General features: G+C 39.6%; 1 protein-coding gene across 2 annotated transcripts; it reads left to right on the top strand.

Annotated features, from left to right (window-relative positions):
* The first annotated feature begins 644 nt into the window (after window positions 1-644).
* mapk11 (mitogen-activated protein kinase 11) lies at window positions 645-14,337 on the top strand. 2 transcript variants are annotated; one of them, XM_079582786.1, is made up of 12 exons: window positions 648-933; window positions 7,716-7,845; window positions 8,964-9,022; window positions 9,357-9,468; window positions 9,858-9,887; window positions 11,163-11,210; window positions 11,305-11,419; window positions 11,492-11,563; window positions 11,835-11,914; window positions 12,707-12,785; window positions 12,940-13,113; window positions 13,845-14,337. In XM_079582786.1, the coding sequence occupies exons 1-12, from the start codon at window positions 815-817 to the stop codon at window positions 13,916-13,918; spliced, it is 1,092 nt and encodes a 363-aa protein (XP_079438912.1). In that variant the 5' UTR covers window positions 648-814; the 3' UTR covers window positions 13,919-14,337. The 2 variants fall into 2 exon arrangements, with proteins under 2 accessions (XP_079438911.1, XP_079438912.1); XM_079582785.1 differs by having other exon boundaries at window positions 645-933; window positions 11,305-11,563.
* Window positions 14,338-15,580: the final 1,243 nt, after the last annotated feature.

Genomic DNA, 15,580 nt, shown 5'->3' with positions numbered 1-15,580 from the left:
AGGCTCAGCCAGAGGTTTAGTTTGGGGAAAAAGTGGACTTTTGAAATTGGTAATAAAATATAGCAGTGATCTGGTTAAACGGAAATAGTTATTTTGGAAAACAACTTGTGTGCATTCTCAATGAACGTTATAAAGAACTCCAATCATAGCTGTCTGAGAGATGTAGGCCTACATTTTTTTTTTTTAAATAAATTCCAATATTATGTATGTTTTGCTCATGTTAAAATGCACTCATTGAATTATGATATTTACAAATGTTGTTTTTGTAAATAGTGTGAAATCACGAATCACGAATATCACGAACCCACGTGATAGCAAGCAATATCTTGTAGGCCTACTGCATTAGTGCATTTAACCTTTGGCAGTAGACAATGGAACATTAGGCTACATCCGTTCAGTACAGGCTAGAAGTCCACTGACTAATATAAACCACTAGATGGCGCTAAAGCTTCAGGTTCGACCATTTTTGCCATGTTTCATAGAAGATTCATTATTTATTTATGCTGATTTTATTTTTGTCTCCGATATAATAATATAATTATTACTATTTTTTATATTAAATCTTAGCAATAGTTGCTTAGGTAAAACTTGCTCATGCCGTTTCATTTCCCCCTCTCCAAATGACCAATACTTTGTGTTCCCTGTGTGGGAGAGGGGGTGAACAGAGACGAGTCTGGCGCGTGTGCGGCAGTGGTTGCAGCGGCTGCATCCCGCAGCTCATCCTCCGGTTCATCTCCCACATTCTCCCCGTTTAGTATCTGTCCTCCCCGCAGGCTCTCTCTCCACGATTCGCTCTTTGTATGGTGTCCAGTCCATGGAGATGACGGCCAGACCGGGGTTTTACCGTCAGGAGCTGAACAAGACTGTATGGGAGGTACCGGAGCGCTACCAGAATCTAACGCCGGTAGGATCCGGGGCGTACGGCTCCGTGTGGTGAGTGTTTGTCCAGGACGCACGAGAGGGGCGAGGCACTAGCACAATGTTTTTTGATACACTGGTACTATGCAGTAGCGCAGCAGTGACAGGGGAATATAATCCATAACACTGTTGCTGTTTCTCGCTATCAATCCGTAATTAGCCTTGGACTGAATCAAAAACCTGTCAGTCTTGATGCCAACTCAGTCAATAGGCTTGGTTAGGCTAGGTTTGTTTCCAGTTATTTAGGCAAGTAATTTCTGGAAGAATATACACTAAAACAAACATGGTCTTTCATATGGGTGACATAATACAGTGGAGCTAATGATAAGGTGTTTTAATTAATGGATATGCTAGTCAAAATGTATAAAAAAGGAAGAAAAGCCTTAAAGATAGGATAAGGCCCTATACATAAATTCAGCCTTTGTGTTGACACAAACTACACTGACATCTCATTTCCACAAAAAACTGAAAAAAGAAAAGAAAAAAGAAGTCGATGCATAGGTGCTACAGAGATATTGACTGTCCAAAATGGCTCATTTTACCGTGCAATTGTATCCTTGTAGTGATTCTTTCACATTTGTGGTCAGCAGCATAATCTCTCTGTGTGTAGAACTTTCAAATGATGTATATCATTAACAGCCCTGATGCTTCAAAAATAGTTCATTTCCTACCGGTAATCTATAAAATGTGTACTGAACTGACTCAAGATATATTAGGATTTCAGATTAAAGGAGAATATTACATGACTACGTAGAAAAATGTGAAAACAAGACACAGCTTTTTGGATCTTCACAGCTTTGGTGAAAGTTGAATGATTTAGTTTTGAAGCAAAGAAGTCAACAATAAAATGCACTTGATTTGGACTTAGCTGTACTTTCACTTCCCAAATCTGAGTGAGTAAAGGGAGCAGCCCAAAACAATCCTTGCATTCAGCAATAGCAATGATTTAATACCAAGTTATTATAATTTATTTTTTTCATTTTATTTGACATCTATTTAACTAGGAAAGACTCTGAAATTTCAGAATCTCTTTCTCAGGGGAGCTCTGACCCCGAGGCGATCTCTTGTTCTTGTTTTTAGTGGTAAGGTGAAACTGAATTGTAACATACTCTTTGGATGACTTTTACATTAAGAGATTGCCAGATTTTGGAAGTATGAACCCCTAAAGACATGTGACGGCACTTTCAAACATGCACTAAAGTGTACACCCCAATTCCACGCTGCATGGACAGTTGCTGTTGTGCATGGAAAACTATAATGCATATTCTGAAGTGCAACTCAATACGCTCAGTACTCAGAATAGCCCAGCCTCTTACAGCCAGTGAAATAGATCATTATAGTATCTCAGCTCCTACTTCCAAGAATATTATGTTCAACCGTGTCTGCTGCTTAGTACAACCCAATCATTGTTGTGCCGCTCACATTGCCTGGGCATCTGCACAATACACTCATTATTAAGCTTTGAAAGTAACCAAAGATCAGATGGTATGGTTATCATTAGTCTCTGCTTGTGTCGGAAAAGCGTATTTACATCTCTGACAGTTTTTCCTCGAGATCAGTGACCAAAGAGCTTTTCATGATGAAAAAAGTTCCATCTTTTTTAGCTCTGTCTTCAAAGTCTAAAATGGGCCAGATTCTAGTCTAATCCATGTCGAAACACTGCGATGCAATACGATACAAGCAGAAATGTCCATAGCAGGGATATTTCTTTTTTTTATATAAATAATAATTAAGTTTAATAACAAAAACCTTTTCTTTCACTATGTTGTCTTATACTTGAGTCACGGTCAGATCCAAAGAGGCACAAAGCACATTCCTGCAGTGGTCCCTCCATCTGACCTGTATTGTTGATGCTGATCTGGGCCTATTGTCACTGACTTTCTCATGGCACAACTTGATTACCATAGGGAGGGGGGAGGGAATTCAGGGTGCAGCGGGTGTAGTAACATACATAGGACACAGAAACGCCCCAGAATTATTATCCCTATTGATACGTTCATATTCCAGAGGAGTTCTGCTGCTGATGGTGTGAGTGAGGGCTGCATGGACAACATTTGGACAAAGCTATTGAATCACTTTGCACTCAACCTGAAAGTACTTGCCATGTGATGAATTTACAAAGATGACATTCTGTGAGATTCCGCTAGACTGAGCCATTGGAATTGGCCACCGAGCAATTATGATTTACTGAAAAGTTTTGCAAATTTTCACTGTCCGAGCACTTCCAATAAAAGTTCTTTTAATGGTTTTTAATGGTCTTGGTCCTTTCAGAACTGCTTTTACCTTACAAACCTTGACGGCCCTTCGCTCCTCCAGCAGGGGTCTCCTACTTATTCCTAAAGTCAACAAAAAGACTCATGGTGAGGCGTCTTTCCAATATTACGGCCCTCGCCTCTAGAACGACCTGCCGGAGGAGCTCAGGGCTGCAGAGAACGTTCATGTTTTTAAGAGCAGGCTCAAGACCCACCTTTTTAGCTTAGCTTTTAACTAATCTATTTATTTAATCCTAATTTATAAAATATATATATGGGAGGTTGTGCCAGGCGTATTGTTTCAAATGTAATCTGTAAAGCACTTTGTGATACCTTTCGGTATGAAAAGCGCTTTATAAATAAAGTTTGATTGAGCTCAGCACCTCTCAGGTAATTGTTTTACTCAGTATGTTAGGTTTCAGATACATTATGAGTGCAGGACGCAGGTTTGAGGAAGTTTCTTGCAAAGGGACACACAAACTCTTAGCATGTTGTTGACTTGCTATGCTATTGCAACCTGGTGTCCTATTAAAAGAGATGAAGTGTGTCCTTTGTTGATTTTTTATTATTATTATTTTATTTGAAAAGGAGGGACAATACATATTAATGAACATTTTTACAAATGTAAATATGCCAGATTATAGCCTTAGACTAATTTCCATCTGCAGACCCCCTGGCAGGTTGATGTTACACACAAGTTAGTAAAAACATACAGAGACACTATATACAGACTATATACAGACTATGTACAGACAGGAATGCATTTTCTATCACTAGAGTGTCTAGTTTTACCTCTTTTGGCCTGGCTCATTCATGTAAGGCTACATTTGTAAAGATGAGTTCCAAGGATCAGTGTGTGTTTGGATCTTGTGTTTGTTTGTCTTCACCAGTGTTTTTCGGAGCCAAGTCGAGCTGAGCAAAGGCAGATGCTCTGGATCTGAAAATAGGATTTATAAGCTTTATGTGATTTATGTGAGGTAAATGATAATTTGTCTATTCATCCTCAAAACTAGGATTTATAGGATCTATTTGCTTATGTTGTGGGTCAAAAGAGAAGCTATAAAGGCACAGACATGAGCAATAAAGTAGCATCACAAATAGCCCCTTTAAAAAAACATAACAAACAGTACCCAGCTATTTTGATTAATCATTGCAGGTTTTTAGTGCTACCTCCAGAATCTTCAATTTTGTCTGTACAATTGCAAGGGCACCGTGATCACTATTAATTCACACAGCAGTCATTTCGACATGTATGTAGCCTACCCCTGAACTAAAGTCCCGTCAAGTTTTGATTACTTTTTCACCACTGCAACACCTCTCCTCTGCTTATCCTTTACCTCATGTTGCATTGGATATCTGCAAGGTTAGTGCTATCCAATAGATACTGAGAGAATACATTGAAAACATCCTGAGACCAGTCTAGCTGTTTGCTGCATTGTTTGCCTTTGTCACATCTGGTCAGTTAATGTAGAGCTGGCATTTGGATAGAATGAAACCTGGCTGTCTAGTTTTCGACTGTCAACGTCGATGTCTTTGTTTGTGACATTTAAATGTGACAGATGGGATCAGGACCAGATTGATTTTATGGTAATTAATCATTATGTCAGTCTGACACAAATGCAAGCTGTATGCATTCAAATATCTTTGTACTCAAGCTTATATTGCCCCTGTCAGTGATGTATCCAAATTTCAAATGAGGTTTCTGTTTTGTGGCACATGGGTCCTGGAGCAAAGTGAAGTGGCAGTTTGTGTTGCCAGCCCACCTGAACAGCTTTAGATGGAGGAGGGGGTGGAGCAAGGAAGCCTCATTTTATATAATACTACAACATATTTTACTAGATCAAATGTGTCAGAACTCAGAATGTGCCTGCCAGAATATCTGGTTCACATTAGTGTCGACCAAGAGGGAGTTTCATAAAAGCTATACCCAATGTATCTTATTCTGTCTCTCACCTTTTTCATTACATTATTACTATATCAATATTTGGTTGTTTACTAGTTCCCAGTGAGCACTAAGGTGCTCATTTATCAAGGCAGATGCTAACTAGTGGGTGCAAGCTGAAAAATAAAATCTGCTTTTCTGTGGGCATGTTGCACTTAAAGCAATACTAAGTAACTTGTTAACCTTAATAAATCCTGTCCGTAGTCCTATGGGGGTAATACAAGTGTTAATGGGATGATTGGAGGGTCTGACCAAAACAGTGAAGATGGCGGCCGAGACACAACGATCTTTCACCAAAGAAAAAAAAGAGTGGTGCGCACTGAATGGGTGCTGCTGCCGGATGCTCTCTCATCGAATGCAATTTCTCCATCTGTGAGATCAATAAAGTACCATCTTATCTTATCTTTCATCTCCCCCTGGTGTCTGACTGCGACCGGACCGGAGCAACCAAAACACACTAATAGAATCACTAAGAAGAAGCTAACAGGCTAGCGGGCAAAGCTAACTGCGGGCTAGCGCCACTTTAAACAGTTTACAGCCAAGTTTGAGTGAAATAAAATATTTCCATTGTGTAATTGGATGTACAATATCCCTCTCTCCCTTCGCCCTTTCTGTCAGCGTCGTATTTACTCTCACGGACAATTAATAAGTTAGAAAATCACAACTTGCTAAGACACCTGCAGTTGCGGGTAAAAGTGGGAAAGAGTTACTTAGTACTGCTTTAATTTACCATTTGATGTTGCCTGTATTACAGTATCAGGCTCCCAAATCTGACATGTAAATGACGAGACAATGCTGTGTGAGTTAGTACGTGCTACTCGCTTTGCACTCATCAGCTCCACGTCTTCCTCCTTCTTCTTCCTCCTGAGCACCTCCCTCCACTCCACAACAGTCTTTGACAATCTTCTCATCATTCGTCCCTTCCTTGTTTCGTGTAGCACCTCTTGTGACACCTTCACTGTGCTGCAGGTATGGGGGGATCTTGGTGCCCCTTCAGTGTTTCAGAAGAAGACATTTGTAGGTCTCCAATGTCTTTAGCTCATAAGCTAGCAGTTTGTTTACTTTTAAAGAGACACTTTCTTCAGGACCATTATGGACTCTGCAGTAAAAAAAAAAATCCACTGAACCCCACACAAAAAAGGGCAGAGACATACAAAGGTATCCAGTAAAACAGTGTGGAACACAGAAACCATAAATGCAGTTTGCAGAAAAAGGCAGATGTACCAGGAAAGAGTAAGTTGCTGCTTGTTTATGTGTCGCCATTACACTAATTCTTTAAAGAACAAAGCCTCCTTTCGAAACATGCTTTATGCACATGGTTGGGTCATATTTTTGGATAGCACCGCTGTACTTGAACTCTTATATGGGAACATATTAAACTGGCGTCCATCTATCTTGTATTATTTATTTTCATCCGTGTGTTTTCATTAGCAAGCGCGATATAACAAACATGTGCCTTAAGTAAAGTAATCAATGGAAGTGCTCTGGGTTGCTCACCACGCAGCAGCAGCAGCAGCAGCAGCAGTGCCTTGTATGGAAGCTGGCAGAGGAAAGGGTAAGGCCTGGCTCGGATCAGACAGACAGACTGGTACCCCGCTGGAGCCTGGCGGGGCATCCGGGCACCAGACGAACAGTGTTTTGTCAGTTTTTATGACGAATCCTACCACTGCATTTGAAAAGGGCATAGATACATTTACAATTACCCACCATTGAAATCATGGCTGTTCCGCTGCAAATGGTGTTGCTTTGTTGTGGCCTGTTGTGCTTTGCAGTTGGTACATCCTCGAAATGCATGATCCCTAAAGATCACAATTCCTATATTACGTAAACTCACTTTAAATTTTAAAAAGCAGCATCTCACATTGGAGTTTCAGTTCTTCTGCAATGTTTGTGTGTTTAGTGTTTTTTTGCACGGTTTCTCAATCCTGACCTCATTTCCTTCCTATCTGGTGTAGAGGCACAAAGAGACCCGGGCAAAGACAACAGCTCACTGGAGAGAAGTACAGCATACAATATGAAGAATAGCATTTACATTTCAAAAGCGGGAGCAAAACTCTTGCTTATGCAATATGTGACAAACGCAATTCTCCAGAACTTTCAACCACATCCTCTCAATATATTTCCTGGTGTTATTGACTTGTCTGGTTATCCGTCCTCTGTTCATCCTCTATTAAATGTCAACATGAAATATGAGGCTTTTTCTTGTACAATAGCTTGAGTTCACAACAAAAGCTATACATCTTCAACCTGATTATTAAGTGTCATGTTTGATAATAGAATAATATAAAGACGCGCGATGTTGCACAACAGTTTTTGACTATTTTTCAAAGATATGTGTGAAGCTATTTATGGTGAAACAACTGAGTTTGCTCTTTTTAAATCATAATGAAAAAAAGAAAGTACCAAAATGACCCTGTTCAAAAGTTTACATACCCCAGTTTTTAATACTGTGTATTGCCCCCTTTAACGTCCATGACATCTTGGATTCTTTAGTGGTATTTGTGGATGAGGTTCTTTATTTCCTCAGATGGTAAAGCGGCCCATTCTTCTACCCGTGCTTCCATAGTTTAGCACTACATGTCCCCTGTGTTTTCTCCCTCCAGTTCGGCGTATGATGTGGTGCTGCGTCAGAAGGTGGCGGTAAAGAAGCTGTCAAGGCCGTTCCAGTCCCTGATCCACAGCCGGCGGTCCTACCGGGAGCTGAGGCTGCTCAAACACATGAAACATGAGAATGTAAGTGAGTTCTAGTTAAAGAAAAATAGAGATGCATAAAGAACAATCATAAAGAACTATTCAGGAAGTGAAATAACCCCTGCAAACATGAACATGTTCTGACTCCATGGCGCGAATTAAACCTGTCAATCCTGTAGTTCAGACCTCCACAAATATGTTCTTTTGTGTGATCTTTGTATTGTTTAAAATGTCTAAAGTTTGTAAAATTTGTATATTAAAGGATCAGGCCACCGTTTTTCTATACTGAGATATGTTCTTACCTGATCTTAGATGAGTTGATGCGTACCTGTCTGGTCTTTACGTGTGCACTCAGTCATGCTAAAGCAAGAAGATGTTGTTAGCATTTAGCCTCTCCTCCTCTCCTCTATGGGGCCAAAAGGTGGTGAAGTTAGAAGCGACAAAGCTCTTCCATGTTTTCCCTATTTAAATACAGTTACATGAGTAATTACACGATCCAAGTATAGTTACACATGTTTAATTTTGTGTAACTATAATTGGATTGTGCAACTACTCACGTAACCGTATTTAAATAGGGAAAACATGCTTCTAGCTTCACCCCAGTTTGGCCTCTTATGGCTCGTTTCCACCAGCCCTACCCTTCTCTACTCTACTTGGTTTGGTCCTACTCTACTTGGCCTGGTTGTGTTTCCACTATTCTGTAGAATCTGATACTGTATCCATGGTTACCAGGGTGTATCCATGGATAGGGCTTTGCTTTTGACTGTGTCCATTGGAAACAGTACCTGCTTGGCCTGGTTAGTACCAGGGCCAAGCAGGTACTAAAAAAAGTACCAGTTAACTGTAAAGTGGGCTGATGGAAACATTTCAAATGCAGGCAAAGTAGAGCAGGGTAGAGTAGAGTAGGGTAGGTGGAACCGAGCCTATAGAGGAGATGAGGAGAGGATGAATGCTAACAACATCTTTTGTCTTTTTGCGTGGCTGAGCGCATGCGTAAAGACCAGACAGGTACGCATCAACTCATCTAAGCTCAGGTAAGAACTATCTCAGTACGGAAAAACGGTGGCCTGTTCCTTTAAGACTTAATTGCAATACTGAGATATTTTTCAGAGATCATGCAGCCTAATGTCCTTACTATGGACTTCTGTTTGCCTGTGCAGGTAATAGGACTGTTGGATGTCTTCACACCTGCATCTGCACTAGAGAGCTTTAATGAACTGTGAGTCAAAATTATCCTTTTTTGTTTTTTTTTAAACAAAGTTCACCCTATTTATAATTCTGAAGGTTTCTATTTTGCATGATATATACTGTTGGGAAAAGCCAGCCGTATTTAGCAGATTCCACATTGTGAGTTTGCAGTAAATATTCAAAACCTGAATTAGAATTTGTCCCGTATGCCTTGTCTCTCCTGGTGGTGGTTCATGGTAATGGGGTTCACAGTCTTCTGGAGATGTCTGCTGGTTTCCATGGCAGCCACACTTCCCCCTTCCCCCTTCCTGTCTCCTGTTCCTCCGTTCCTGCTTCACTCTTTTTACATCTCCTTCTCCCCTTAGCTACCTGGTGACAAACCTGATGGGCGCTGACCTCAACAACATAGTTAAATTTCAGCGACTGACCGACGAACATGTGCAGTTTTTAATCTATCAGCTCCTCAGAGGGCTTAAGGTAATTTTCCGTGTCACTAAGTCCCTGCTGCATATGCAATAAAACACCCGCAACACCGTGCAAAGAGAGCAGATCAGCAGTCTTTCTGATGAGTATGTTTCCAAACTCTGAATGGTTTATTCCAGTAGGTAATTTACACACTGACACACTTCACAATATTTACTGTGGCATGTGACAGCTCATTGTGATATTTTTTGTATATCAATAACAATGACCATTTGTTAACACTGCAAACAGAATACATTTTAGTTACGCCCTTCCATTATGGAGCAAGTAACCCTTTTGCATAGGTGGAAACCAAAGCACTTTTACGTTAAGCTACTGGGGCGGATCTTGTGAGCTGCACTCTTGACCTCTCTCTCTGTCTTCTCCCACCTATCGTCTAACAGTACATCCACTCAGCGGGATTGATCCACAGAGTAAGCATCCTCTTAATGTATTTTACATTCATTAAATAATGACAATACTTAATGTGATATAGATGAAAAATACTGATTCTTTTGTACTTTATTGCTGGTGATATTCCTGATCCCTATCCCTAAAGTGCAATATTCTATTAGTCTTGCAATTATTTTGATAATCCATTTCAAAGCATAACAGTATGTTTCATTTGAACACAAAGTCTAAGCTGTTTGTTTTCATGTCATCATGTGCTTAGGTAAAAAAAAACTGGACAAAAACAAGACAACGATTTAACTAAATTAAGAAAATCGTGACTAAAAGTGAACATTTGCACATTCTAAAGCAGTACTAAGTCACTTGTTTACCTTTATAAATCCTTTTCATTGTGTTGATGGGATGACAGGGAGGTCTTTCATCTCCCCTGGTGTCCCTGGCCAGAAAACCACACTTGCAGCTTTCCCTGCACCAGGTTGGAGCCCCCAATACGAAGCTAGAAGAAGCTAACAGGCTAGCGGGCTAGCGCCACTGAAACAGTATTTACAGCCAAGTTTGAGTGAAAAAAACATCTCCATTGTGTAATTGGATGTACAATATCCCTCTCTCCCTTTGTCTTTTCTGCCAGCGTAGTATTTACTCTCACGGACAATTAATGAGTAAAAGAAAACGCAACATGCCACGACACCTGCAGTGCCGCTTATGGCCTCTAGGGGAATGAGTTACTTAGTACTGCTTAAGTTATTATAAGTTGTGTTGGCAAAAATAGGGTTGCGCATCTTTATCTACTGACAAGAAAGCCTAGTTTGAAGTCACACAGTCACATCATGATACTATAACACATCTATTACAAACGCTGTCTTCAAAGGATTGAGCCGCGATACACCTTTTTAGATCACAAATGTGCAAACACCTTGATTATACTTTAATTATTATTACTTTGCTTCACATTGTTTTTAACTCAATGTTGACCGTGAAATCATAGTCTCTGCAGAAAACTGTGAAAAGCACTGCACAGTCCTGCATTGATTTAAATAAATTGAATGAACACTGCACCAGAACCACTAGGCAATGTGAGCCATAAAGCATATTTACTTTGTGTCTTTATTCCAGTGATGAACTGTGTGTTGCTGATTTCCTATTAGTTCTCTGTCAATCAGTCAGAGAACTATTGACGTGATCAAATAGATTTAAAATTAGATGTCTTAAACATTATCATGATTTAGAGAGCAGTTTAAACTAAATAAAAAGTATTTCATCATGATTTGTACTGTGTTAATATCACATCTTTCCCCTAGGACCTAAAGCCCAGTAATGTTGCCGTCAATGAGGACTGTGAACTCAGAGTATGAACAAACATTTACAAAAACACATTTGCATTAAAAAATTGTACAAAACAAACTAATTAAACATTACAACATTGATGATTTTGTCCTCAAGATCCTTGACTTTGGCCTGGCCCGACAGACAGATGATGAGATGACAGGCTACGTGGCCACTCGCTGGTACAGGGCGCCAGAGATAATGCTCAACTGGATGCACTACAATCAGAATGGTGAGGAAATTACTGTAGCTTCAATAGTGCAGAAGAAGTGTCAACTTTCAAGCTGTATTGTCTCTGTTTCAGTTGATATATGGTCTGTTGGGTGCATCATGGGAGAGTTGATAAAAGGAAAGGTCCTATTTCCAGGCAGTGACTGTATCCTTTTACTAAATCATCTCAACGTTACCCTAGACACTGTTTCCTACTGCTGATGCTGTTGCTAATAGTAGCCTACTTCTACAATAACTGTTTGTGTGCATCCATGACTATACTTTTAGGACTCCTGCTGCAGCTAGTCCATAATCTAAGATCCTAATTCAAAAACAGATTGAGTCTCTATCTTTAAAATACCAAGTGTTAATAAATTATGTAATGTTTGCAACAATCTACATGCATTTGAATTTCCCTTAACATGTTGTCCACTTAGATATTGACCAATTAAAACGGATTATGGAGGTGGTGGGGACGCCAACGCCTGATCTATTGCAAAAAATCTGCTCTGAGCATGTAAGTGTTAAAAATACATGGATTTAAAACAGATATATTTGACTCATTGCTCTGTCCACATTTATCGGGCAAATGGTGTAATTGATTAGCCTCAAGGGACACAATAGCTAAGTGAGCTATCTCTACATGGCAGTGTAATAGATCACCGAGGCACTAGACCTGTAGAATTACACTTTAAAAATGCAAATTAAATCAATGTGACTAACAGTATAAGAAAGAATTGTTATTGCAAAGTAGCCATCTATAGGAAACCATGTGCTCATTTTTAAAAAACAAAACAAAAAGAATCTTTAGTCTCGGGTCGGTGAAACTCTATTCCAACCTCATAAAAACAAAGACAAAGAGAAAGAGAAAGGAGTTTTTGGTTCATAGGCTTTATTGGATTGCATAGGGTGAAATCTGAAGAGCAGGTAGAGACATTCAGCAAATTGCTGGAGCTGAGACCCTGTCCCGACGCTGAGCTTTAACTATTGAACTATCGGCTGCACTGCAACCTCAGTTTAATGTTTGCACCGTCACTTTTGGTTGCGTCCCCATCTACTTTAATGACATGGATCTCTATTTGCTACCCTTTTAAATGCTGATTATAAGTGCTCATGTATTTCCTGCCCATAAACCTTTACCAGACTGAAAGTTATCATTTAAAAGCTCATATTTCCAACTTTGAAGCAGCTTGTGCTTTAGCCTAATTTAAAGTGCTTACCCTCCTGTCCCCTACAAAAGTATGACAATCGAATAGGCAGTTAAAAAAGTTATATTATATGCTCTCAAACTAAACTTCATTTTTTACAGGCACAGAAATACATCCAGTCCCTGCCCTACATGCCCCCACAAGACCTAGAGAAGATCTTCAGAGGAGCAAACCCACTAGGTGATTGATTTATTTGATTTGCAGAGTCTTTAATACAATTCAGAAAGATCACTGTTTCTCCAGTTCATTCTTTCACGATGCGGTACAGCCTTTTGGCCTGGACTAAGAGGATGTTTCTGCTTCCTTGTCCAACACCTTGTGCATTTTGACACAGCGATAGACCTCCTGAAGCGCATGCTGGTCTTGGACTGTGATGGGCGTATCTCGGCGTGTGAAGCGCTGGCCCACCCGTACTTCTCCCAGTACCACGACCCTGAGGACGAGCCTGAAGCACCGCCCTACGACCAAACTCTAGAGAGCAAAGATCGCACCCTGGAGGAGTGGAAAGGTACTGCAGAAAGAAAGGATTGATCAAAATGCATTTAGTAGAGATGGATATGGCACAGTACCTTCTCTGCTTTGTTGAACATTATAGCATAATTGTTTATTTGGTCAATATATTGTTAATGAACAACTGTGCATTAGACACACGTAGATAAACATGCCACTAACGCACTTTCATTCATAAACCGATGCACACAGATGGAGGCACGGCAGGTGAAATAATAATAAATTATAACGCTGTTTGCACTGAACAGTTATCTGCCACTTAGTAATATGTAGTTGTGTGGTAATGTATGTACATGCAACATACATTACCAGAAGAATACTGAGATAAAACAAAAACGATGAAGACTGTTACTTCGGTATTCACTGGAATTGGTAAAGTGCTAAAGCTTGCATTTGCGTTTGAGGTCCGGCTAAGCTGAAAAAGTTCAGAAGTTATGCATTTCAGCATTTTGTTAAGTACACTTTAATGATGTGTCAGCGCCGTTTGGATTTTGGTGATGTCTAAGTCAGTGAGTTGAATAAAAATACTTCCCGCACACTGCCAACACTTGCAAAAATAGTTTATTAGGATCAGGTCAATGTTTCGGTACTAAGACCTTCATCAGGCATCAATTTGCCTATTATTCACTATTATTACAGCAAATACGGTCTCTCAGTTGTATTTATTTATTATACTATATTTTACTAATATTTTTCCCTCTTTTGTCCTTTCCTGTCTTATTTTTGTAGAGCTGGTTTTTGAAGAGGTGGACAGCTTCAAAACTCCAGTCTGCAGCAATGACAGTCTTCAGGCAGAGCAATAAACCTCTTTAAGAACTCTATTATTATGAGCACGAGTGAGAGGAAGACTGGACCACAAGGCCGAGAATATGCCCTGCTCCGTTCTACCTGGGATAGGTTCATCGGAGCAATTTCCCGGAACAATCTCCAAAGTATCAGAAAGCTGGATTTCAGGGATACGTGTGGATGGAAGGATTCATACAAGGATGCAATGTTAACTGTTTACAAAACACAAAAACCAACGCACACCAGGATATCCAAAGTAACAGCACACGCGGATAATCGCTCACAGTGACTTTTCTACTTGAGTATGCACCAATCTGCCATAACAATGTTGCTATTTTTCGAAATGCATGATGCAGGCAAGAGAGCCTCTTAATGGGTGGTAAATGTAAGGACGCATGTGAATCAGTGGGGTTTGGGCGAGAAGCAGAAGAATGGGCTCTCACAATTCAGACGTTTAACAAGTGCACTCAGATCTCAAAATCTGAGTGCACTTGTTAAACGTCTGAATTGTGAAAGTCTGATGATAACTGGTTAAGCAGCTCTTACAGGAGGTGTGATATAGTCTGTCAAAAGTAGTTCGAAGAAGGATCGGTGGTAAAGTAGCAACATGTGGCGCAAATGGGAAGTGAAGACATTAACGGTATAGGTTTCATAAAACGGTACGAAGTGCATCGCAGTTTGTTGTCCATTGAATTGGGATTAATAGTGTTATGCCTGATCTGTGTATACCAAATGGCTTGCTGCTATACCACATCATTATCACTAAAAATTGCTTATCAAATAAACATTATACTCTACTGCACGAACCAAGCTCACATTAACAAAACAAGCCTGTGCGTCTGTACTGTTGCAAACGTGTCATCTCCAGTAAACAATATAAATGCAGCCAAATCAAATATCTGCAATTACTTCATATCCGGGTAAGTTGTGATGTTTCACCCAGTCTCATGTCTAATAATCTGTATTGTCACAGTTCAAAAAGGAAGTTAGTCAACGTGAAAACATTTCTTCAGTCAGAAAAGGTTTCAGCATTGAAGAAAACACTTGTATGAACAGTTTTGATACTGATGATGGCACTAGATGAACAAACATGGATACAGTGGCCAAAATATTTAGTCAGATGTAAAACGAAGTGACTCAAGTAAAAGTTAAATAGTACTTGGTGAAGTATCTACTTGAGTACTCTACTTGAGTTCAGTAAAATCTATATTTTAGTGTTGCTACAATAGGACAGATAAAAACTTCAATAATGTGAAAATTCTGCTGTTTCTCAATTTTCAAAAAACAAAATGAAACATACCATACAATTACATCAAGTACATCTAACTGAATAAATGTAACTGAGTATTACCCACATCAGAAGATACTACCTGATAATGAAATGTTGGCTTTACAGATCTACTAAGGAGCATGAAGTATCTGAAACTGTTATTTCAAGTATAAATCTCACAAACTTGTTTTTTTAATTTTTTTTTATACCTTTTTGTTTCTTGTTGACCAGACAACATTTAAATGCTGTGCTTTTTATACAAAGGAACGATGGTTGAATTGTTCAAATAGTTTATTACATAAGACATTATGCAAGTCTGGTCTTCTCATTGAGCTGTGCAGCTGTTGTCTATTGTTTTGATGCAATGCTTAAAGATGTTTTCAGAACTGACTGCTCAAAATTGTTGGTG

This window comes from Gobius niger (genome assembly GCF_951799975.1).
Source record: "Gobius niger genome assembly, chromosome: 2".
In the NCBI taxonomy this organism is placed as follows: Eukaryota; Metazoa; Chordata; class Actinopteri; order Gobiiformes; family Gobiidae; genus Gobius; species Gobius niger.
Note: the sequence above shows the minus strand (reverse complement) of the source record. Positions and strands in the feature narration are given on the sequence as shown.

Excerpts from the sequence above, each read along its gene's own strand:
- mapk11 (XM_079582785.1), top strand. The coding sequence starts at position 815 with ATGGAGATGACGGCCAGACCGGGGTTTTACCGTCAGGAGCTGAACAAG. Across the intron at positions 9,469-9,857 it reads AGCTCCTCAGAGGGCTTAAG|TACATCCACTCAGCGGGATT; the intron begins GTAATTTTCCGT and ends ATCGTCTAACAG. Across the intron at positions 12,786-12,939 it reads CAGAGGAGCAAACCCACTAG|CGATAGACCTCCTGAAGCGC; the intron begins GTGATTGATTTA and ends ATTTTGACACAG.